Source organism: Colias eurytheme, chromosome 9 (assembly GCF_061535395.1).
Source record: "Colias eurytheme isolate Ceu_HAF_F1 chromosome 9, ilColEury1 Martin Lab GWU primary, whole genome shotgun sequence".
Taxonomy (NCBI): Eukaryota; Metazoa; Arthropoda; class Insecta; order Lepidoptera; family Pieridae; genus Colias; species Colias eurytheme.
Window position 1 is genome coordinate 1766231 of NC_142988.1, and position 27100 is coordinate 1793330.

General features: G+C 33.7%; 1 protein-coding gene and 2 non-coding genes across 9 annotated transcripts in view; 2 read left to right on the plus strand and 1 right to left on the minus strand.

Moving 5' to 3' along the window:
- Exn (Ephexin) overlaps positions 1-27100 on the minus strand; it is a 96230-nt gene that overhangs the window by 17822 nt on the left and 51308 nt on the right. For 3 of the 7 annotated variants that reach the window (XM_090105623.1, XM_090105621.1, XM_090105622.1), the window contains 6 exons: positions 21946-24662; positions 21157-21254; positions 4614-4783; positions 3826-3973; positions 2521-3004; positions 1109-1257 (listed from right to left, as the gene is read on the minus strand). In XM_090105623.1, the coding sequence (XP_089961749.1) occupies positions 1109-1257; positions 2521-3004; positions 3826-3973; positions 4614-4783; positions 21157-21254; positions 21946-24626 (3730 nt within the window). In that variant the 5' untranslated portion in view covers positions 24627-24662. The remainder of the gene's footprint in view (positions 1-1108; positions 1258-2520; positions 3005-3825; positions 3974-4613; positions 4784-21156; positions 21255-21945; positions 24663-27100) is intronic. The other 4 variants (XM_090105624.1, XM_090105628.1, XM_090105626.1 and 1 more) reach the window with 4 other exon arrangements.
- TRNAE-CUC (transfer RNA glutamic acid (anticodon CUC)) lies at positions 3396-3467 on the plus strand. The gene has a single exon. It is a non-coding gene; the product is annotated as a tRNA-Glu (tRNA).
- TRNAE-CUC (transfer RNA glutamic acid (anticodon CUC)) lies at positions 3555-3626 on the plus strand. The gene has a single exon. It is a non-coding gene; the product is annotated as a tRNA-Glu (tRNA).

The window sequence follows — 27100 nt, forward strand, 5'->3', positions numbered from 1 at the left end:
TTTTAACATTTACCAACGATTCGGAAAGCAGTATCTATGGACAAGTACCGACAAGAGACTCCATACTTGCTCCATAATTATTTAATTTCCCCATTTTAGCTATATTAGTTTTTTTTTTAAGTTTATATAAATATCCAGTGAGCCAGGGGTCTGACCTTTGTTTAGCGCTGTCTTCGATATGTCCTCCAATTATATTTAAAACCATTAAAATGGCTCAAAGACGTCAACTGTATGTAGTCTGTAAGACTATTTAGTATTTAGTAAATAAGACCAATATTATAACATTTTTTTATGTCAAAACTAATATGTGTTGTGTCAAATAATCCAGAAAATATAAGTTTTATTTATTTTACCCAAAATATTATTTCTAGAATTAAAAGTTACCAAAACCCTATACTGCTATTTAATTCAGATAAATAATATTTACAATTCCTAAACCTACATAATTTACTAATTTCTAATATCTCAATAATTTAGAATTTCAACTTCATCGTCAATCGTCAACGTCAACTCATCATTCCATAAAATAACTAGGTAATTTACAATTTTCCTAAACTCTATGCAAAATTAAAATTTTGATTATCATAAATCCAAATCGCATATCTGACTGGTGTATATTCTACAACCAACCAGAATATCATAAAAAACCATAAAAATGAAATATCAAATTTAAAATTTACATTCTAAATCGCAATCCCCATCGCTACCTACTCAAAATCATTCTACAACCAACCAGCACTTACACCCAATTAAAAAAAAAAAACAAACAAATTCCCCATTAACCGTAGCGTTTTATTTCAACCAGTTCAACAAATACTAATCCTGGCATAATAGAAAACCAAAAAAGAAAAAAAAATTGGTTGTCTGTAAAGTCGGTTTACTGACGATAGTTGAACGTGACAACGTCCGATTGTGCTTCTTTGTCGTTCGTTTCGCGCTCTCGCTCGCACTTCAAGCCTTACATGGAACGCCTCAGAGCGAGGTAACGCCGCATGAGTCATGTTTTTTCGTGGGTGCAGCCGGCTCTATCGAATTATAAGACGTTGTCACGTCAAAATCAAATTTCGAATTCTCCTTCCCCAGTTCTAACAACCAGTTGACGTCTGACCTTCGTTGACAGCGCTAAGGTCAGTGTGCTGTGGGGGCGGCGGCGGCGGGAGGGTCGGCCGCTCGAGCGCCAGGCACGGGGAGGACTCCGCCCAGCCGGGGCGAAGGCGCGTACCTCGTGTAGGGGCTTCGGTGTTCGCACTGTCGCTGCTGGACGATAATTGTGGTTTAGTTATCAAATTTTTGTAATGTTTGGAAGGCGAAAAAATATAGTATTTTCAGTATTCAAGTAGTGATGTAAAACATAAACTATACATCATGTAATATACTAATATACTATGTATCTCCATTATAAGCTATCTTAACTATGTAACAAATTTATTACTGTGTGTGTACAATAAAGCGTATTTCATCCATTCATTCATTATGTACTTTGTATGACGTCGAAAATGTTACTGTTCATTTAACAATTATATTCTCCAATACTAGATGGCGCTGGCATGTCCAGTTTTGATTCATGCCTTAATAAGTTTATAAATACAATTCTGGACTTTTGCCAAGATGTAGTTAAATAAAAAAGAAACAAAGATAGTATGTAAGTACGAAGGACGACGTTATATCATTATCTTAGTTTTCATTTCGATCCATCAAACTACAATATAGGAGAAAACGGCGTTAATTTGACGGCGGAATTGCCTACAAAATTGAATTTCGAATTTAAATATATTATATCAGTATCATATATAATAGACTACAGGCCCGTGTTGAAAAAATTATGGGTCATTTGACCCACCACGTGACCTATCTAGAACGATATAAGAGCATAAAATAATAAGATTCAGCACTATGACGACACTTGTAAGCTGTCCACCTGAGTGCAGATGAGAATTCGAAGGTTCAGGTAGGGATTTTCTCCCCTTGTCTCCAAGATTTTTGTACGGCGTTGCGGAATAATTGATTAAAAGTAGTATAGAAATAGTATGACACAGATGCCGTACAAAATCAAATGACCAAATTTACCCCGGCAACTGTCGAAAAATAAAAATAAATTCCGACTTTGTGGACCACCATTTTTGTACGGCATCTGTGTCATACTATTTCTATACTGCTTTTAAGCCATTATTCCGCAACGCCGTACAAAAATCATGGAGACAAGGGGAGAAAATCTCTACCTGAACTTTCGAATTCTCACCTGCACTCAGGTGGACAGCTTACGAGTGACGTCATAGTGCTGAATCTTATTATTTTATGCTCTTATATCATTCTAGATAGGTCAGGTGGTGGGTCAAATGACCCATAATTTTTTCAACATGGGCCTGTAGTCTATAATACATCCTGTGTGTTATCTCAAGAGTCAAGAACAAAATAATTTGTTCAACAAGCATATTTAATTTGACATCTTTATTTCACAAATTCTAGAACATAATTCTATCACAGTGCGTGCATATAAAGTAAAGGCTTCTGAAAGCTTACCAGTTACTGAATCCCGAGTCACCATCCATAGAATCGGTCAAATAAAAGGTCGAATTGGTAATTTTCAGCGCACTTGGGACATCATTAATATCCACAGCCATAGACGTGGCGCGTCTAAACCGAGATTTGAACGAAAAATAAGCTTTTCTTGACAATGTCCCACTATCTTTCTTCACTTCCGTAGGTGTTGTTGGCTTTTCCTGCAATTTCTCAGGCAGTGGAGGCGGTACTTCTGAACTTAAACGCTTTTCAGATCTATCCTTTTTATCCATAACAGTTTTTAACTCCTCCTTGAACGTCCCAGTAATCTTTGCTAGAGGATTTTCAGTCTTATGTTTATCGAAATTGATGTTACTGTAGAGGTGTTGGATTTCAGGCTTTTGGTAGTTCTCGTATACGGGCGATTTTGTCTTCGTCTGTTTCTTGGGTACGTCATATGTGGAGTTCTGGTTCGATTTTGTGAACGTCTTCGCGTCCATTGCTACTGTGAACAAGAAGATATCATTTTGTAGTTTTTGAAATGTATAAATATAGTGTGAATAGCTAACGCGGAAAATGTTCTACCGAGTTAACCTAATAGATTAGGAATATATATATAAAAAGTTTACAGAGGAGAACTAAATGTAATTTCAAGAGTTATGTGACGTCACATGGTTAAATTTAAAGTTAGTAGTAAAAAAAACAAATGTTAATTGTAACATAGTTACTTAAATAAAAATGTAAGTAATGAAATTCTTGCATGGTGATGAGCCCGCTATTTATTTTCCTCTTTACAATCTCAAACGATAAGTACTTACATAGATTTATATCCCTTTTTTAAATAATATGAGGTTTAAAAAAAAATCTACTGTTGATTTTCATCTCATCTCCCAACATCCGATATGGTCTAGTGGCTAGGATACCTGGCTCTCACCCAGGAGGCTCGGGTTCGATTCCCGGTATCGGAAAATACTTTTTACTTCAGAATTTTCAACAAAATAGTAGAATAATGTAACCACACAATATACTATTTATTTTCGCCACATCTCTCAACATCCGATATGGTCTAGTGGCTAGGATACCTGGCTCTCACCCAGGAGGCTCGGGTTCGATTCCCGGTATCGGAAATCTCTTTTTTATATATTTTTTACTAGCAAATCCTATATATCTCTATCTTCACGAACTGTCAAATGCGTAAATATTGTTTTCTTTTTTTAATCCTTTACGATTTTTTTTATTTTTCTCTCATATGATCCTTTCCCGGACAACAATGCCGTGACCAAGGGAAACAGAGAATAATTTTTATAAAATAGATTTTATTCTCACCTGAATATCGTTTTGTGAGGTTTCTTTTGATCTGCCTCATTTTCTTTTGCGCTGCGCTTGCAATTTTTGTTAATGTGTATTGCCCTCCTGCAGGTGGTGTGGGAAGCCTTGAAGCTGGTAATGCTGGCGGGGATTGGGGTTGCACACTCTAAAAATAGAATAAAAAATATTAGTAAATATGCCTTTTTTTGTTGTTGAGTAAGTGATTATTTTATGTCCAGAATAATACTTTTTGTTGTAAAGTATGGGTGGATTGTGTGTGTAATAAAAGTATTTTTGTTGTTTTAACGGTGACTATTAGCTCCTATAAAATGTTCGGAAAATTAGCTCGAATGCAATGAAGAAGTTGCGTCTTTAATTTGTTAAATTTCTAATAATAATTACTACAATAAATTATAATTTACTTCCAATTCTTAATACATTAATTATGATACATACTAAGATTCATTTGCTTCAAAATATTTAAGGCATTTGCAAATTGTGTAAAAGTTTTGTACTAAAATAAAGAAAAGGGAGCTTTTCAGAGCAATTCAGACCTCTGTTATTTCTTTACGTTATTTTTTACTTTGTTATACTTAATTGTAACAGTCACTTAACAGAATTATACGAAATTAATATGGAAGAAATGCTTATTTGGTTTAATACCAGTATTTTAAGACTATTTATCAGATATCAAAGATTCATTCCTATCGAAAGTAATAGGCATTTGCTCAATGTTAACTTATTATTATTTTATTCACTAACTATAGCTAAAGAATTCCTTAACATACAAACAAAAAATACCTTACCCCATCATCATCAGTATCACTGTCAAACGAGTCGAAATCATCGTCGATCAGGGCGGGTGGTGTGTTTCCAGGGTGTGCGGGGGGCGCGGGGGGCGAAGGCCTAGCTGGTCTTGGCGGTGTCGCCGGTTCGAGCGACTCGTAGAGGTGCCCGGAGTCGCTCGTGTCGCAGTCTGGAAAGTTAAATTTGATTTTAGTTCTAAAGTATGATTGAATTTTGGAAATATATTTTTATCAAGAAAAAAGATTCAAGTATAGTGTACATAACAAAATATGAATTAATCATTTCTTAGTCTAGTCGAAAGAAAGCAGGCGATATAAGGGCTAAATATTGTATCAATAAATTAAATCTCTCTATTATTTTTACGCAATTACTTTATCACTACATAGTATAAAACAAAGTCACTTTCTCTGTCCCTATGTCCCTGTATGCTTAAATCTTTCAAACTACGCAACGGATTTTGATGAGGTTTTTTTTAATAGATAGAGTGATTCAAGAGGAAGGTTTTAGTATATAATTTATTAGGTTTTAGTCAAAGCGGGCGAAGCCGCGGGCGGTAAGCTAGTATAAACTAATTTCTAGTAATTTGTGGCTCTAGTTACAATTTACATTGTTATTGGTATTTATAAAAATCATCTCACTCAGTTTTTACCTAACGTTCAACGTGAGGACACTTTCCCTCTCCGTAGAAAATGCTAGACAAAGAAAACTGCAGAAGCCAATGTACCACAATCATTTTTATGCAATTGATTAGAGATTAGACGGGTGATCATTAATAATTTATAGGCTATATTCTTTATACGACAATCACCTCTAAATACATGTTGCTAAGCGTCACTTTCGTGTGCACGTCTGCACTTTCTCGAACCCCAGACCGGCGCGGTGGCGCGTAAAAATGTCAAGGCAAGTGTATCCGTCATTACGTAAGTGTATATTCACCACCTGCTATTTATTTTAAAATGTATGTTGCACAAAATGTAACGGTATAGTGTATGTAGTAATGACAGTTTGTATTGTAATATAAAATTATTGCCTAAGACCTAAGTCATCAGTGCAACGCTTCGACTAGTCGTCTTGTCTAGGTAGTATATTAATATTTTTTAAGTTTAATCTTATACAAGGATAATCTTGCGTGAATACCTCACATATTTCATGTAATGGACGATTTTTTTAATAATAAAGGCAAGAAAATATACAGATAGTGCAGATAAAGTATAAGGCGACGAACCCCTTTGCTTCGTGGGCTTATAATTTAGTTTCAAATAACGTATAATATATAGCTTAACTGAGACGTTTCTATTTCCCAGTACATAGGTATTTATATTGCAGCAGATGCATCACATCTGTTGCAGAGGCCAGAGACCAATTTTATTTTATAAGAAAAAACACAGCCTTCTGTTTCCTTTCCACACATTCTTGCATCCTTTTCCCGTCATATGATCATTAAATGTACATTATAACCAGAGTATTTAATCTTGTAATAGCTTGTAAAATAAAAAATAAAATATAAACAATGATATACAACATTCCATCCATAATGGTGATCGTGATTATGCGTTAATCTTGACCGCATTTGTGACAAACAAACATAAATGTTGATTCATCATGATGAGTGCCAAAAACAAGGTGACCACATGAATACATGCATGTGAAATGATGGCCAATCTTTTATAGTTTTCTTTGACAAATTGTACATGGATTGAATATATGAGGATTATTATGATACTGTTCGAATTGATGATACAATAATTGGCAATCAAATAATGGCGGTATATTTAATTGGCCATATTATTGCATTTAACAAAGTCACAAATATTAATATTACCTCAACAAAATTATTTTTCTGGGTTGAGCTTTTTTTAAATTAAATTGAATAAGAGAAACGAAACGCTCTATAAAACGTGGAAGAATGGTGGATAGTTTTTTTTTTATAGGCGAATTCGTAAAAAAAGGTGACGGAATGAATCCAATAAAGGAAAAAGCATGCCAGTTGCAGTTCTTATAAGAGGACCGATTATATGAAACTCTCAATACTGCGATTTAAGACAATAATGGATTTAATAATTATGACAGCCTTAATTTCAAAAGCACTGAATATTTACCACGATGTTATAAAAATTGTCACAAACACTTACATCTGCGAACAAGCATAGCTTTTCTAACAATCCCAGGATGCATTGAAATAAACACAAACACAGTGCACGTTTGATCACAAACACAATTATGTATGAACCTCTTCAATGTACAGAATGACTGATAATCTTTAATTCATTGTTGAAATTTGAGGAGATGTTTACAAACAATTCAGCTTCAATAGCTATTGTGAATTTGTAATTAGCAAACAACAAACAAACATTGCGTTGTTTTGGGATTATTACAGTGAGGAATCTTGTAGGATGTGGCAATTAATATTACAAAATAAGAGTGTTCTATGATTATTAGGAAGTTTTAAAATTATAATCTTCTTATATATAAAAATGAATCGCAAAATGTGTTGGTAAGCGCATAACTCGAGAACGGCTGAACCGATTTCGATAATTCCTTTTTTATTATATTCCTTGAAGTACGAGGATGGTTCTTATGTAGAGAAAACGTAAATATGTACCACGGGCGAAGCCGGGGCAGACCGCTAGTAAATAATAAATATTTAGTTTCCTTATCCTCAAAATATATATGCGCAAAAGAAATGGTCTAGGTACATTTCGTAACACAATAACTACTACTACTACTACTAATAACAAATTATGATTTGTTACCTTATTAGATATGCGAAAAAGAGCACAAAATACTTCGTTCATTCGAAAGTTGAATGAAGTAATATCAAATGCATAACCAAGATTAACATCGAACGAACAATGCGTTTAAACTCAGGCTTAATGATAATTATTTATGAGAAAACAATAATAGTTATACGCAAGTCATTACGTAATTGATTTCACTCAACAATTTCCCATTTACAAGGCTGCAAGATGCGTAAATACTAAATACCCTACTGGGTACAACATGTATGACTTGATTGATTTCCGTGAGAACAATCTGGTTTTATGGAAATGCGTATAGGATTATAACATTTCTATCGACGTTGTAATTTGCAGCAATACAGCTTACACTACTACCGCGAATAATGTGGCTTACATTACTTTAAACTTTAAGGTCATCATGCATTAATAGTTATTGAAATGTGCGTTTAAGGCCTTTTTTCGTTTGCTTTTTTAACATGTTTATGTGTGTATTGCTGCTGTAGCTGGCTATAACATAAAAGGTCTTATAATATATCAGAGGAGGTCAATACAATGATAAAAAAATATGATGTCGTCAAAACCAACGTACCAACAAACGCAACCAGGTCTTGTGTCTCAAACTCTCCATCTCGAAGGATAGTTCTGACATCCAACCACCAGGTTTGCTGCAGAACATCTATAAATTTCACTGCATCCGAATCCTTTAGCACTCGTCTTTGTTCATCGTTTCGACTATAATACGGGCTTTTTGCATTTGTATCTATGTACACTTTCGTCGGCGAACACACGGACACTAAAAACAAGGGTGCTTTAGACTTCGATCTTTTGCCATGACCTTTAATTTGAATGCCTCAAGAGTTACTCATATTATATTCTTTGTCTTAAACAGAAGAACGGTGGTACAGAAAAGACTAGGTACTTAATTCGTATGTTGTAAAAAATAATAAATGGATCATATGCGATTCAATAAAAAATAATAAATACAAGAATGGCAATATTATAATGACTACATATTGAGATAAAAAATGATGCTGTACAAGCTAGTCAAATTTTTATCATGGAAAAAATTAGAACTACTATTTAAACAATATTTTAATATTTTTGATATTAACTAAATATTTATTTTTATAAAAAGAGAAACTCCATCAGAGCATCCAAATTATTATGTCACAAGTCTGAATCATGAAGGCGGTATCGCGTCATCACTGTCCAAATATGACCACGATTATCAGAAGTCTAAAGCACCTTGATCGCCACAATTCCTTCGGAAAGTTCTTGGCCTCGGCGGACCGACTCCGCCGTTCACTGGAGGCCTCTCTGCCACCATTTTGCACCATTTTCACATCATCACTGTTTAAAATGATCATCACATCACTGTAATCGCTTATCACTTGATAGAGTTCTGAAAGGCGTCAGTGTTACCTTTAGTTTAAGAACAGTCTAGTGTATTTGATCTCAGTTTGTTTTCATAGCTTTTGGCAAAAGTAAGAAATATTTTTTTGGAATAAAAAAAGGAATAAACCTAATATGTAATCATATACAAATGCTAACAAAGGATTGATTATATTTTTAAGATGTATTAAAGCTGCTTCATCAAAAATCAATGATCCTAGATTCTAGAACATTTGTTCCCAAAATCAATTCAGAATGATTCAGACAGTCAAAGAGTTCAAAGTTAATCCGTAAGTTGTATACTTTTAATTTCATTTATTATATACAAATGTATACACGATCGAGGAAAACGAAACGGTCACCGGCTCAGGGTCAACCAGTACTATCGGTATTGAGATCTCATTTTTTCTTGATTTCAATGCTGTGTAAATGGTAAACGTTCAGTCATTTTGGCGATACATTTAAAGATTTTTTCAATTATGCCCGGTCCTTTCATAATTTATTGCTCGTATTACTCGTGTTTCTGGATTGAAAGCCAGTTTAAGACACATGGTACTTATTTACCATAGTAAAAAAATAATAGGAATACTATGATTGGTATCTTCCCTAACACTACTTGAAAACGCAATAACCTTCAGGATAAATAGTCCGATTAAGCTTAACTACTCGTAATTGTCCTAACTATTAGAATTTCAAAAGACAAGCAAAGGGCTACCAATCACAATAGATCTGGGTTATGTAAATACGAGTCTTCTTTGCAATTACATGGCCAATAAGCTCTGTAGCAGAGTTTATCTAGAACCGTTACACAATTCAATAGAAACCTGTGTTTGTATATGGCGATGGCGTTGCAATCAGAGCATTTCGAGTTGCGACACAATAGCTGCAGTTGTTCCGCGAAATTTCAATCAATTACTCATTTATCTAAAACAGGATATTCTTGATTTCCACGTCTGGAAATCTGTAAATGATTCATGGACGGTGTCTCGAAAGCTTTTAAGATTGTTATTCGGATTTTGATACATGGTTTGAAATTGAATTTATTATGTAGCAAAAAATTGGAACCATTTTTGGGAAATTTTTCACAATATGAGAGGTTCCCTGGAATAAATATCAAGTTCTTAATACTGCGTTTTTGGATTAATTAAAACTTTGCAATTTCCTAACTGCAACGGTTAAATTGAGGTTCTGAATACTTCATACTTCTGGCCACATCTAACATGGCATAGTAAATAAGGTAAAATCACAAATGGAATGTTAAACATCTCAGTCTCTTAAATGGTAATTCAATCGTGAGCAATCATGAATTTAATTTGGTTTTTGGTTCCGGCTAGTATAGGCTGAGACGAAGGTTTGGCTTCCGCCACACGCAATCTTGTATAACTCCTGACCTGATTTACATATTTGCCCACATACATATGCATTTATCAGCATTTACGTTAGCAGGTCTATTGCGGAAACGTGAATTATTTATATTTGTGTTTTGCAGACAAATTTTACAACTAAAGATCGCAATGTAAGTAACTTCAACATAACATTTCAGATTATGTCATTTACAGACCAGGAACTTGAAATATTGGACATTTTAATGTATGTCCAAATGATCATCATTAAATTAACGAAGCTGTTTTACCGGTTTTGAAGCTATTAAACAAATGCCTTATCTAAAAGTTTGTTATTGGTCTTTCGTAAGCTTCGCGTATGCGAAACATGTTGCAAATCATTTAGTTATTTGTAAGTCAAGTACATTTTGAGAACGCCGGTCGAAGATAAAAGATGAAGCAACACACAGTAACTTTAATGGACCGAACTGAGCCGTGACGAAATAAGCAGTATAATAATAAAAGCGTACATTTGTTATAGAAAGTGAGCATGAAAAACAAACTGAGTTAAACGCACTCATTCATGTAAATATCACTCTCGCTGTTAACGACATGACATTGCCGGCAGGTTTTAAAAAGGGATTTAAGACACTGACGACTTTCGAGCGAGTTGTTCGTATTGTTGTATTTTGTTTAGCACTTTCACTGTTCGAGCGGAGGCAACACGTCCGTTCGCTATCGCGGCGCAGGGCTAACTCGCGGAGTTGCGCAGTGCCCTCCCTCCCTCTGCGAACTGTAGCACTCGCCGGCCGCGGCGTGGGCGCACCTGAACTCTCCATTTACGTATCAACCCTAACTTGTCTCTTGTTTGCGTGAATGCAAGGAAACAAACAGTTTGTAAGTCATTAGAGTCGCCATGTTTGTACATATCTTAAATCATTTGTCCGCGCACGCAAGCACGCTTTGGTTTCTAAGTAATTGTTGTCAGTTGATGATTATTGTTTTTACTTTAAGAATAGAAAATATGGCTTTTCTTTATGTAATGAGAAAAACCTTTTCTCTAACTTTAATAGCTTCTCACATTAAGGTACTTATCTAAATTATTTGTAGAGTAAATTGGACCTTTGAAGACCAATGTTCAACTGCGCTATAATAAGCGTCAAATTGTTTGTGGTTTGACTTTATCTTACACCTGGCTATATTCTTAAACGTTATGAATAGTTGGAATTGCATTGACTATGAAATTAATGACCTTCGGTAATGGTAAATCATGTATTAATTGACAATGCTGATTACGTTTATAAGGATCATCTTTTACACAATTTGTGTATAGATATCTACTGTATCACACAAAGCTAATTGCATGTTTAACAAAAATAAGTTTTCAAGTATACTTACCTTCAAATATTAAGAAGTTCTTCAAACAACGAAAAAATTGAAATGTGTACGACTATTAACGTGAATTAATTGTAATGTGAATTCTGCGACCTTTGAAAAAGGTGACTTTAAGAATGTGCAGCGTAAAAATATCAAAATCGAGGGCCCAAAATTGTATAAGTCCGTTCAACACTCGCTACAGTAATTCAATATACCTACACTCTACCTCACTAGACGTCTGTTTCAATTGTCTGCAACTGGTGGAGTCGCATTTCACAAAACAGGTTTCTGTTGAGCCAATATATTATATCTATTGAGATGTAAATGCTAGGGTTTTGTTGATTAAGATAGTTCATAGTATATGTCTGGAAATAGTGGTAGGATAATTTATTATCATGCACGTTGAAATTCTAGCTGAATGGGTAAATGTTTAAATCTAACCAATTCTGGTATGAATTCTTGGAATACTTACATCAAATTGCGAACAGTCTGATTAATCTTAAACCTTCGAATCATCTTGCTATTTGTTTCTAATAAAAATAATTCTTTTAAAATTTAAGCAATTGACAAATTTCCATCTCTTAATCTTCATCTTCATATAAATGAATCCAACCTTCTGAGGAACGCGACTTTTCCTTATTTCAAAAATCTAATCAATATGTGAATACGTACAGCATAGGCTCGTTCTTAGCAAAAACCGCATGTCTAATGACGTCACACGGATAGTGCAACGGGTAAATTGATCCCACGTTCGATTTCATCGCTATTTTCGTCTTTGTCTTTTGCAATCCATATAAAATTATAATCGATGAGAACCAAATCACTTTTGAGCATTGTTTATCTTTTGTAGGCTTTATTGTATGTTATTGTAACTTTTACGCATTGTAACTATAATCATCTCTCATCTGAGAGATTTTCATCACTTTATCTAGGTTTAGAAATAGGTATCGAAACATTCTATAAAGTCAGTAAATCAAAATCTACAACATCCCCTAGGCTCTAACAACTAAATAAAAGCGTGTTAAAAAGAAACATCCTCAATGTACATGCTGAAGTATATTTAGCACTTTTTAAACAACCGTGGCAAACAAGACAGTGAAGATACAACAGTCTGTCAAACAAGCATCAATTTTACACACAATCCAATTTAACCATTCCAATTGCATAAGTAATGAAACTCACGACGAAATTGAACCAAATCTCGGATGCACGATTCTACATTTCGACAATTTCATGCAATCTGAGTCGATCTAGAATATTTATCGTGTTGCAATTTTGGGCTACGGATACTGAATTAATAAAAGGAGGATTTTTATCAAGTGTCTATTATTTGCTTGTTATTTTTCTAGCTATGCGGCAATGCATTGACTGGGTATTGAAAATGAATCATATAAAATCTAAATTATCAGTAATCATTTACAAATTTTGTTTCCTACCCTTATCCTGCTGAATAAGAAGTATTAGGTATTTACAATCATTCAAGCTTCAAAAATTTAATTTGTATACACTGTAGTACATACATGACAAGAACACGTAGCTTGTGTTCAAAGATTTAGAAGCATTTTTTCACACTCACCTACCCTTTTAACAATTTTCCTTTTAATTCTTCAATTGCCCTTTAATTCAAATTCAATTGTAGGTACATATGAAAGTATCTGCATATTCAATTTAAAGTATGAAGAAAATAGAGTTATGCAAAGTTCTCTTGGGCCTGTTTGATTACGTGGCCAGATTGAATTACTGACATAGCTCATAATACAATTAGATAACACTGGGTAACTTGGAATGGAATGCGAGACGATTTATTGCATTCCTGATTAAATTTCTTTACAATAAACTTAAACCAGTCGTTAAAAGGTCAGAACTGGACAAAATTTAAATATAAGTAACCAAAAGGAAATCGGTTCATCCAGTCGAAAGTACTGAGGTAATAAACCCAAAAAAAAAAATCGAACTGAGAACCTCCTCCTTTTTTTAAGTCGGTTAAAAACGTAGAGATCTATATGATCAGCTCTAATACACTCTTTAGTTTGTTCTATGCTTTAGTCAATAGTGTACTATCAGTTTCCTAAAACTGTACTATTTCGAAATTGATGAGTCTTTTAGTGTCATTCCACACGTTCTCGATTTTTGCGGTGGAACACTTCAAACTGACAATTGGAAGGCGAATACGGTTTTTGATAGAAATAATTATTTTTACTTAGCTAAAATACTTTTTATAATGTAAAGTATCTGGGGGCACAGTAGTGCCCCCGCCAAGACGAGCCAAGCGAGGCGCACGGGCACTACCTACCTTTTCTCGAAGCGCTTCGACGTTTTTTTGAACCCTCATAACTTGGGTTTGGATTGTGCTAGATCAACAAAATTTTAGGGATATATTGTCAATAGCGGACTTATTGAACATATTAAGTTTTAATTACATTAGCTTTTATACTTCAGATTTTATTTATATCTAAAAAACGCTAATTTCGTCACTGACTCACTGATGATCATCAAAATTATTAAGGTATTTCCTAATGTCCTAGAAAGCTGAAATTTTGTATGTAAGCTAGTATTAGCACACAAACAACAAAAAAATTATAAAACTTGTAACTTTCATCCCCCAACCCCTTAAACTAGGGGATGGGAGTTTGTATGAGACCTGTAATTTTAAATTAAATTTTGATGACGCTAGAGGTCTAATCTAATAATCTAAAACTTGGTTCCCCTAGATATATATATGTATAGGTACTCCTTGTTAAAAAAAAATTGTTACAAACAACCTACAAAAAGAAATGAAATCCCACCAAAAACATTTTCATGTAAAATGTTGCCAAGACGAGCCCATATGACTCGCACTGTCAAAAAGTTATCAGATCTGATGTAGAGCCAAGCTTCTAACACTACACGCCCTAACTCTACAAGGCCTAACTTCACAAACTCTACACCTTAGTCAAAATATGTGGCTTGGCCGTTCGTTACTACAAGAACTATTGTATAACACAAAAGTAATGAACAGTGAATTAATTTTTCACCTTACGCCGATGTGAATGTAGCGAAATGGCCAAGCCACATATTTTGACTAAGGTGTAGAGTTTGTGAAGTTAGGCCTTGTAGAGTTAGGGCGTGTAGTGTTAGAAGCTTGGCTCTACATCAGATCTGATAACTTTTTGACAGTGCGAGTCATATGGGCTCGTCTTGGCAACATTTTACATGAAAATGTTTTTGGTGGGATAAATTATTCACAAAATGCAGAAAAATGGAAAGTAAGTATGGAGATTTTTATATTTAGAAATTTAAGTGCAGAATATTTTAATGTCTAACTAGTACTTTGTAGTCTTTATTTGTTAAAACTCAGTATGAGTTATACTGAACACAAACATCGTAATAACAATGTCTACCATGTTAAATCTATACTAATATTATAAAGCTGAAGAGTTTGTTTGTTTGTTTGTTTGTTTGAACGCACTAATCTCGGAAACTACTGGTCCGATTTGAAAATTCTTTAGGTGTTAGATTATCGAGGAAGGTTATAGGCTATATTTCATCACGCTACGGGCAACAGGAGTGGAGCCACGGGGGTGAAACCGCGCGGAGCAGCTAGTTGTAAATAACGTTGTTAAAGTTAAAGCTTAGCGGAGGTTTAGGTGGAGGGAACCACAGTTTAACATACATCATAATTCATATCTTTATTGTTTCAACATTTTTCATATTATATTATTGATACAGTCATAGGCCAATAGAAGTAAAATGTGTTAATTGATTGACGTAGACTTTACTCACGATGTTTTCACGTGTCTTCAATTATTTTTTACGATATTGCATAGTTTCTAATGGACTGTGTGTTCTATTGAATATTGTAAATTGTGAGAAATCGGTGAATCCATTTATAGGTATGTCGCAGGAAAATTGTAATAGGCATTTAGTAATATGTCGAGAATTCGTAATCACAAGTTTGAAGTTTATGGTTTGGACAAGGGGGTGGGTTAGATCGTAGGTGGGGCCCTGAGCTCGAAACCGTCTTTTGTGGACGTTTGGAAAAACTAAATCATCAGCATATTACAAAATGCCGAGCGTTTGTAAACAGCGATATAATACAATTTGCCTGCGACATGTATATGATATATGTACATATATATGGATTCGCCGATACAATAGGTAAAGTAAATTACAATCTAGGTATTTTTTTGAACTAGATTGTGACCTGAAAACTTTAACGATACTAATCGTATCAAACAAGTTAAATTGGTACATTGAGAATTAGTTCTGTTGATTTATCGATTACTTTAACTGTAACTAAAATTTTGTATGGATGTATTTTTCTTAATAATTGGTTATAAGGTTTTGTGTTGTGAGATTAATTAAGCAACATATTTTATTAGTTTATTTTAAATATTCAGTATTATAATTGTTTTAAATAGATTATCTTATTAATTATCACGCTTAATCCATAAATTAATATATATTATACTGTTATTACAATATCGCAAATATAGGGCGTTAAAAAATCTCCTGAATGTTACAATGAATATAATATCCGTAATATGTTATCTTTACGTATGATAGTAATTTAAATTTTAAACTTCCAAATGTTTTTGTTCTCATTATTTAATGTTAAACTATGCATTTATTTATATTTTTCTTAAATTAGAAACTGAAATTTACAGTTCGAACTAATTTGGTAAACGGGGTCACGATCTTAATTTATTTTTATGCGTTTCGTTTTGCTTTTTTTATTTAATTATTTTAAGTATTATGTAGGAAGTGCTTGATCGATTATAGCTCCTGTTTTTAATAACATTTACATGAATAGCACTATTAGTCGAATTACTTATTAATATTAATGCAATAAAGAAGTAGAAATACTATAATTGATTCGTTATAAATTATTTCAGTACAAATCCTTTCGGTTATTGCCTAGTGGTACCTATCTTTTTAATGTAGAAAAATTAATCTTAAAAGTAGACGTTTTATTATTCACTGTAAAGTGACTAAATTTTGATATTTTTTTGTCCTTTTCACTGTTTCTCAACATTAAATGCAGTTTCGATTTTAGACTAGCACAGGATAATTTTTATCTCTACTTCAGATAATACATCGAAGGTAGAAATAGATTTTTAAAGAATTGAAACTGAGGGCATATAAAATCATAAAAAGGATAATACTTTTTCATTTGCAGTATAGGTAATTAAAAAAATTACAAAGCTAATTAAATTTGCAACAATTTAAGCCAAACCGCAGCTCTCTAAACCTTATAACAACTAAGCTGTGGCCTTTCAAAGATAGTCAGTTTTTCCCGAAAATTTCAAATTTTTAGTTTTGCTCCCGTTTGAACCAAAATATTGGCAAAAACCGCTCGTTCTATGAGAAAGTCGTATAATAAAGTTGTAGTGCATTTAATTTTCTTTCATTAGAGCATAGAACAAAGTCTGTGAGACAAATAGTTCACTCACAATATCTGAAAAACAAAAAGAAGGTAGAAATAGATTTTTAAAGAATTGAAACTGAGGGCATATAAAATCATAAAAAGGATAATACTTTTTCATTTGCAGGATAGGTAATTAACAAAATTAAATTTTCTACAACTTTATTTTATGACCTTCTCATAGAACGAGCGGTTTTGCCAATATTTTGGTTCAAACGGGAGCAAAACTAAAAATTTGAAAATTTCGGGAAAAACTGACTATCTTTGAAAGGCCACAGCTTAGTTGTTATAAGGTTTAGAGAGCTGCGGTTAGGCTTAAATTGTTGCAAATTTAATTATCTTTGTAATTTTGTTAATTACCTATCCTGCAAATGAAAAAGTATTATCCTTTTTATGATTTTATATGCCCTCAGTTTCAATTCTTTAAAAATCTATTTCTACCTTCTTTTTGTTTTTCAGATATTGTGAGTGAACTATTTGTCTCACAGACTTTGTTCTATGCTCTTATGAAAGAAAATTAAATGCACTACAACTTTATTATACGAACTTCTCATAGAACGAGCGGTTTTTGCCAATATTTTGCTTCAAACGGAAGCAAAACTAAAAATTTCAATATTTCCGGAAAAATGAACCATCTTCGAATGGCCACAGTTTAGTCGTTATAAGGTTTAGAGAGCTGCGGTTAGGCTTAAATTGTTGCAAATTTAATAACCTTAATTTATGTACTGAATCATACTTGTCGGAAACGCATAGGTTATGACTTTTAGAGCAAAAAGTGAAAAAAGTCCAAAATTTTCGCAGTTTATCACGTGGTGCGCAGCGAGCACAACTTTTTCGAAGTTGCAAATTGGGATTTACATCACCCTAACTGATCCAAACAACATACCAAAAATTCAAATCTACATCGTGCTTTGCGAATTTAGGGTTTTTTAGTGTCGATTTCTACTGGCCTATGAATACAAGGCCCGCTAGGTGAAGCTCTCGTCTTCCCTTCATTTTTAAAATGCATTTTTTATTGAGGTACGGTGTTATATGCTCGCGTTTCGGTATGCCAAAGCAGAAGCGGGCACAAGCGTTCTGAACGCGCTGAATGGCTCGCTCGGTTTTACCGTAGAGCCGCGGCCCGTACACCGTATCGCAATAGTTGAAGGCAGACAGTACCAGTGCCTCAGTGAGCGTTACCCTGATGTTCTCGGTTAGGTGCTCACGAAATTGATAAAAAGCTTTAAGTTTATAAAAGGCGTTCCTTACCAGTAGGTTTATGTGTTCCTCATATCGAAGTTCCTCATCCAACAAAACACCTAGATTTCTATAGAATATTCTTATAAAAATACTTCGAATAGCTATGGTCGAAGCGTGCATTTGTTTTTCACATATATTTACGGCCAAGGACATCAATGTTGTTGAGTCGTGAGAAACGAGTTGCATGTATGACAATCATTTCGTTACTATGAAACATTGTCAGTTTTGACATTCGTATGAAGCTCACAAGGTTGAGTAGTACGAATTATTAGGAATTGCTTGGTAAATTTGCTTTTGTATGCCTAAAGGTACTTGTTGTGTTCAGAGTTCGTTAGGTTAGTCTGTGTATGTTTTTACGATAATTTTACATGGAAGGATTTGATTGAGAGTAGATTTAGAGATATATTTGCTTGGTTGAATTTCTTCGTGTCTTTTTTTGAGAATACTGGCTTATAATCTAAGACTGGGTTAATGCGATAATAGATAATTTAACTTGACACAACTTGGTCTGCATTGTTATAAAAATCTGCCAATTTCGTAAAATAGGTACCTACCTAATGGATATAATTAAGAATTGTTGCTACTTTTTTGTGGTTTGAATTTTTTTTCTATGTATTTAAAAGTCTTAATTAATCTAATGATTTTTTTTGGACAATTCAATTTAACGAAATATGTACCTAAAATTCTCTTTGAGGCGGTTTGAGCTAAACAAAAAGTAACTCGTAATCGTATCTTTGTAGGTCAAATGATATCCGATTAATTTGAAAGGCAACCAGCTATTTTTACATGAAAATCAATACGTTTTTAGCTTTAAGCATGCAATGTTGGTTTTTAATGTAGATACTATGTAGTTCTTTATCTATAGATACTAATATCACAGTATTACCATCCTACAGTATGGCGACGAATGTACTTGTGCAGAGAAACGAAGGGGAACTGGCGGGGGGTCGGGCGACGCGGGCCGCTTAATGCAATCACGCTGAGTTTGCATTAACTATCGCGAAAGGACGACGCAGTCGTATTTTTTGTGTAATAATTTTATTATACATAGGTACTTACATATTCTATTATGACGCGCAAAAACTGTTCCGTTTACGGATGTAAATCTACATTGAAATCCCAGAAGGAAACAATATTTCAGAGAGATTGTATTAATTGTATCTGTTGAATTAAAATCAAAGCTATGTATATGTTGTCCTCATTATTTTCTAATCAGATTGTACATCCCAATGCGAATGCATTACTTAGTTAAATGGTTAGTTAATTAACTTACATTACATACTTAGTTAATTAATATACAATTAAGAACATCCAAAAATAAAGTGTCCACGTAAATAATATTTAGCAGTGCAATATCTGTAATTATATATTTATGAACAAATAATTACATCAGATTTAATAATCGCAATTATTTTGAATGTACATATGAATAAATGATTTCATCATAATATCAATAATCAAAATTGTTTTATTTCCCATTTGTTGCAACCCTAGCGTATTTTCGTGTGGCAGCGTAAGTACCTACGCTGGCGGCGGCATCGCGCGACATCAAAGGCGATTCCTTACTGTAGGAAATAATATTGTAATACTGTGCTAATATTATAAAGGGGGAAGGTTTGTATGTATGTATGGTTTTCACGCATAAGCTACTGAACCGATTATAATGAAATTTAGCACACATATAGAGGGTAACTTGGATTAACACATAGGATAGATTTTATCCCGGAAATCCCACGGGAACGGGAACTATGCGGGTTTTCCTTTGAAAACGCGGGCGAAAAGCTAGTATGGTATAACGCTTAAATTTTTGAAAAGAATTTACTGCTTGAAATTAAGCTACTTATTTACTGAAATATTTCCAAATAGACGAAGCAATCCGTAGGTATAAGCTACATAGCATAACTAAACTACTAGTAACTTCACGTAGTTAACAAACGGGTCAACACTCAACACTAAATTTAAATATTTAAGTAAGTAAGTATCTATTAATAATTAATTATTTAATAAAAACTGAAAATATTTCAATTTCGATTACAAGATTTTTTATCAAATTGTAAATAGTTACATGAATAACTTAATTATGGGAGTAACTTATAATTAGCATAAGAATCTAAGTTACCGGCGCTTTGCGCATGCGCCGACGGCAGTGGGCGCAAACTTAGAATATTGTTACCGGATTCCTGCGCCTACGCATACAACCTTTGGGCAATTATTAAACTGCTAGACAACAATATAAGTATTTTGTAAAGAATTTATTTTTATTCTGTATTTTATTGGCGAGTCCACCTTTATTTTTGTGCTTAAGTTTTTATTGGAAAATATGATGTGTAAAACATATCTCACTAGGGTGTCATTTTTGTTTATAAAATATGTAATTTTAATTTTAATATACCTTTATTTATTTTCCCTAGTTCCTATATATAATAGATAACATGTATAAAGCCTGTGAACATTCAATAATTTGCTACTTATTAAATTCAAATCATAATGTGAAGTGTAAAACGCAAATGTCGAAATTACCCAAATGTATTATAATAATATTCACAATTGGAAGTGTTGAGGTCAGATTTTATTTCAACAAATTTGCGGTCAACACAAACTATTCGCGTAGGACGCTTTGCAATTTGCTTAATCGCCTGCGCTTGCGCAAGAGGCATTCGATCTTTCCTAGGTTTTTTCTATGACTCTCTTCACTCCAATTATGAATATTCATTACTTATATAAACTTTTTACTTTTACTACGAGTAAAAGTAATTACGAATTCATTAGAACAAAATGATTGATTGAAAATAATTACGCATATCGCAATTTATTTTAATTTATATTTAATTTTTGAATAATTTATCAAATAAATCGATTAATTTGTGCAAAACCAGTGACATCTACAGTCACCATATGTAATGACGTTCAATATTAGAACAAGCTTTTGCACGTAGTTTGCGAGCGTAGCAATAGATGGCGCTGTATTCAAATTGGAAATAAACATTATTTCTAGCACAGATAATAAAATAATGTTTCTAGTAAGAAGGTATAACTAGTATTACATTATCTGTGGTTATAATCTTACCTTTATCTTCGCTCTGTTTTGGGGAATTCTGCCACTGATGTCGAACTTTATGTGACCAGCCGGCGTGCGTTTTAGGCCCCCGTCTCCTCTCTTGAACACTGCAGATCATTATAACAATGTTTATTTCATATAAACTAAACATACAGTACATATCACTACATAGTACAAAGTCACTTCCTGCTGTCTGTCTGTTTCTTTAATAGAGTGGTTCAAGAGGAGAAACTTTAATTTCTTAAGTTAAAGACAACGCGAGCGAAGCCGCGGGCGGAAAGCTATTTATCTGATTGTGGTTATGTCAACTATACAGTGTTGCACTCTCCTGTGATGTTTCAATACTGAACGTTATGAAAGTGAAAATAAAATCAACCTGATAAGCATGTTTGCAATGCTCTTCAGTCATTGTAATACACCTGCTAGTTTATTGGGTCACCCGTTTACGATAATGCTGTTTATATTTGTTCTATATCTAATATACTACATTACACAAATAAAATGTAAAAATCGGAGGCATTGATGAGCAATAAGGATCACTTTGGCGTGTCTAAATTAACTTGACATAAGATGATTTTGAAAGCCTTCCTATAATTTTAAATAAATTTAATCATAATTAACTTTTAGATAACTGCTCAAAATAATTGGCTAATTAAGCTATGAATACCATAAAACGAAGCCTAGACCAATTAACTTACTTCCTTATTATTTTGCTAAGATCAAAATCATGTTTCTATACGTCAATGAGTGTTTTTTCTTTGAAAAGCTTAAATGGATTGCAACTATTAATATACTTACATGATAATTTTCTTCTCTTCAGTCTTTTCCTCATCAGAAATGTCGACCCAGTCATCGCTCCTATCACTTCTATCACTTGCACTTGCCTCACTGCTCGGCACTTGGAATACTATCTCTTGTCCATTATAACTGAGAACCGACCTTTGCCCATAAATGCTGTTCGTCTTTTGCTCACTGGATATCGTTGATTGGCTGATATTCGATACTGTGTCGAACGATAGACGCTTTTGCACCGCTGATATCTGCTTCTTGGCATTGTTGTTTAGTTTTGCCATACTTGGGCTGTTGGGTATACTCTCATAGCAATGCGATAGCGACACTCCATCTGCATGCTTGATTGTGTCATAAATGTTTTCATTGTAGCAGTCGGAGATTATTGAGTCTCGCTTGCTAGTTGGGCTATTCTCTTTTGATTTGATCGGACGTGGCGGAATCTTTTCATAGATTCTATCTGAACCAATTTTCTCATAGCTCACCGTTGAAGCGCCGCTGACAGATTTCGTTATAGTGTAATTTTTGTTATTTGCTGAGTATGGGTTATAGTTCTCAGCAATTTGGATACCAGAACTCGATGTAAGGCAGTAGGGCTTTACGGGAGATTTGCAATACTCATACCCATCGTCACTATCCCCATCACCTCTTGTTCTTTCTTCGAGTTGGCTTTCACAAGTTTCATAATTATGAAGACTGCTTTCATCCCCCTCAGGGTGTGACCGCATCTCTAAAAGACATTGATATATGTTTTCTTCAGGCGGCGTCTGGGTTGGAGTAACTGGCACTTCTTTAGGAATCTCAGGTAAGGGACAGTTTATTTTTGAAGTTCTATCGCTCTTTACTGCTACAACAACGATATGATCATCTCGCGGTTCTAAAGGTTCATAATCATCTTCTACCTCCGCTTCTTTTGATGGTTTAGGAGTAAAACCCACTATAACTTCTTTGTTAAGTGCTTCTATTAAATTTGATTCAAAATCTGAGCTAGACTCGAGATTGCTTCCTCTTAAAGTTGATTGAGATTCAGACACTTCGTTCGATTTAGAATCATCTGCACTAGCAGAATTGTTTTGTTCATCAGTATAAGAAACTGTGGAATCATTCAATATGACACTTACGAAGCCGTAAGGGCTTTCAGATATTGATTTTTCGGAATCTGAATATATTTGACTACTTTTTCTCCTCCATAAGAATGATTCATTGGGCGTTATTTGACTCTCTATGTCCTGGTAAATGGATTTTTCTTCTATTGAACTCTGTGTTTCATTAAGAACCTTTTCTTCATTTACAGGCAACGGTGTTGATGTAACATCATTTACTTCTTCGTGGATTATTTCAACAACATGCAATGGTAACTTTTCGGAATGTATGTAATTTGTCTTAAACTTTTTCCTATCATAAATAGGCTCCTTCTTCTTTGATTGTTCAGGTGAAGGTGAAAGGCGAGGAGCTTGTTTCGTTGATTCATCGACTAGAACTGGTTTAATTGTCTTTATTTTGGGGATTCCGTCTTTTAGTACGATATTTTTTGTTAACACTAGTGACGATTTCTTTTCAGGTACTTTTGGTTTTTCTTTGTTAGTTATTGTACTACTATTGGCTTTTAAATTAGGGTTTCTTTTTATAATATTACTTTGATTAAGTTGAGCGTTAATTTCACATTCAAATTTTTGTATGACATTTTTGACAACATTACTCTCTTTTTGTGATCTTTGCTCCTCGTTCTTAAGTTTAATTGGAGTTCCGTCAACAGAATCTGATCCACTTTGTCCAGTTGATTCAGCTTGCTTTTTCGGTGATTTTGGTATTTTATTACCATCAGATTTAGATCGAATAATACGAATTTTGCTATTAGAATTATCTGATAAAAGCAATTTATCGATAGAATCCATACTAGAGCACCTTTTTCTACTGTTTGGTCTCTTTTTGGAACCTCTTCTACGTCGAACAACAATTTTAATATTTGGACTGGAACTAAGCGTGGATGAAGGTGTAGAACTACTACTCGCCGAACATGCAGATTGTAAATCTTCAATCGTTTTGACTAATTTGGACTGTCTCACTGAGCCTAGTGAACTTTTATTTTCTAAGTCATTGAATTTCTTTGTCAATTCTGATACTTTACTGCTCGTTATCGTCATTGTTGTGACCAACGGTGGTCGACGATAAGACGCCGAGGCATTCTTTATTTTGAAGCTGACCTTTCGTTGCTGCTGATTTTCAACTTTTTTCTTGGTGGGCGAAGGAATATCTATCGGTAGAGATCTTTCCTTATATTTCTGAGTATTTGTAAATTCTTTTGCATATTTTCCTCCTCCTGTACTTCTTGTGTCATCACTTCCCGTACTAATAGCTAATTGTGCGTAATGTAACGTTGGTTCACGCTTATTCTCCTTGCAATGTGTATTGTTACGTAGCGTGGAGTTTAAGAACGCTTGTTTTGCTTCACTCACTGTTTTCCGATGATGAGAGGGAGACATAGGGGGCTTCATTGGTACTGAGTATACGCATTTTTCACTAAAATTATGTTTCTGTTTAATAGCCATGTCAGTTTCGGGCAAAATAAAATTCTTTAGAAGCGACTTAATAGTTCCATGTTCGTTGCCTTCAGAGTTGAATTTCTTTATTGAAGATATAATTGTGTTTGTTGCAATTGTTTCGCCTTCCATTAGAGTGCTAAAAAGCATTTGTGTTGGATCTCTGCGACCGGTTTTCTACGCCATCTGGAACAATTAAAGCATTGAAGTAAGTGTAGGAAGTAGTTTGCATACGTAATAAAACATGATATCGTATTGAGTATCGATAGTTTCGTGATTATGTCATAAAATTGCTGTGAACGAATTCAGAATGATTGTTAGATAGTGAAATCATTCGAGATAGTGATTAATTAATGCCTACATTCCTGTATTTTCTAGAACTTTTTATGAATAGGGTATTGTTGGAAGGCTCTCACGGGCGGGTTTTATATGAGAATGTTCTGCGAAACACTTGTTCGCTAACTAAATTGAAGGAAATACTAACTTGATTAATTCTGTCATAAGACAAGATCATAATTATAATCAAGCTATAACGTGTTAAGTGCGAACATTAAACTCATAATATGTTGTAGATTTTTTCATTATAAACCTAGAGCAAAACCGATATGGAAGAAATTAAAAATAAAATAATTTGGAAAATCCAAAAGTGCACGCCTCATAATTTTTTTTAATAAATATTTATTAATTATTATTTTTGTTTATTTAATAACAATTAAACCACATCGAATCAGACCCTGAAAAATGAAAGGGTTCTATTCCTGAGCATACTCAAGCGTAAGAGAAAAAAAAAGACTCGATTAGTAAAGTATTTCGGTCGCTATCGTGTTAACAAGAAAAAGGATCCGCACATACAGACACACGGACGTCCAAGACAGAACTTTTTTAAACTGTTTTTTAACTAGTTTAAATAACAAAAATGACATCAAAAATATCATGAACGTTAAAAATAGTGTTTTTTCTTAATATGTGTGTGTATGTATTATCTTAAAAGTGCAATGTATGATACATAAAGACATTTTAAGTTTGAAAAATCAGATGTTTTGCGCGAAGTGACAGTAGTACCCACCTCAACGCTTCGCTTATGAGGCGTGCAAAATACCTAGTACATACTGTTTTGATGTATATCATTCAATTTAAGTAAGCTATCCCATTATTAAGATTATACAGCTTTTATAATTTAATTCTTAAAATTATCTTGAAATACTTTCCAACCTCATTATCTTTGTAAACATTTGAGACCTAGACAATTTTCAAAGTTCTAGAGGTCCACCCACAATTTCTTAAAAAGGCATTATGTTTTATTAAACCAGTGAAGAGGATATTAACCTCATGTTGTGCCTTATTTGCGACAGCGGACGTTGGTCTTGTGACCTTGAAAATGACTTGTTTTTATTTCTAAATGTTTTAACGTTGACGTTCACCATGTGACGTTAGCACACATGTGTGGTTGAAGAATATTATAGCAAGTGGAATAAAATAAGTGCTGATACATTTTATTTAAACTTAATCCAATTTGAATACACATGAGTTAGTAAGTGTACTTTTAGTGCATGTAATTGCCTGTTGCATGTTCACTTTGCGAACATTTAAACCACGGATTCATACAGCCAAAAAAGATTAGAATACCTAGCTTATCGATAAACTAATTCAGTAAAAAGCAATCTTTTGATTAATGATCTTGCAAAGTATCTGGCTACGCAGAACTGAAACAAATTGATTAGCACATCTATCTTGGCAAATATGGGACTATAGGTAATTCCTACTTTCAAACTACGCTTTCAAGTAATAGGTACTCCTTCTTTGTTCTCACTTAAAATTCCTCCACAGTCTGGCCTTTTTGGTAATAATTTTTGTAACTGAGAGTATGCCTAATCGATACTACACACCTGTACAATGATTGAAACAATTCTTTCTGTTCACGTACGTGTAACACTTCTAACACCTACTTCTTATTTGTTAGAAAATATCGAAAAAATATACAATTTGGATTTATAAGGACAAAGAATACCTAGTCAGGGCCGCAGTCGGGAAGTCCCAAGAAATTATTTTTGCTACCTAAATCAAGTGAATAGTTGAAAAGTTCAGAATTTGAGCTGATGATGATGATGATATATTTACCGAGCATCCAAGAGAAAATGAATTAAGCACGCAAGATCATTCACAATAAATTTTGTTATGTAGATTTTAACGGTCTAATCGTATAAACTCACCTCGTTGGGTGTTTTTATTTGCTTTTACAATATTTTCCTCACCTTCTAATTCACATTATAGGTATAGGTTTTTTAATCATATTATTAATTCGAATGAAACTATTAAATGAATAGTTATATAGCATTCAATTTTTAAATTTGACACACGTTCATTTACAAGCTCATAGAAAGTTTCTAAATAAACGTCAAAATGTTAACGCACGTGCCGTTGCGGTAATTTTCTTATTTAAATTTCGGCCTGCTTATAATTTTTCTTTTTCATTTTTTTTAATTTGTGAATCAAGCGAAGGTTCTAGCAATGCCATAACTAATTTACAACCATGATTATTTAATTTAGTAAACGCTTTTTCCGTGATGATTTTAAATTATAAATCGTTACTTTTAAATTGACGGTTTTTTTTTATTGTATCTACT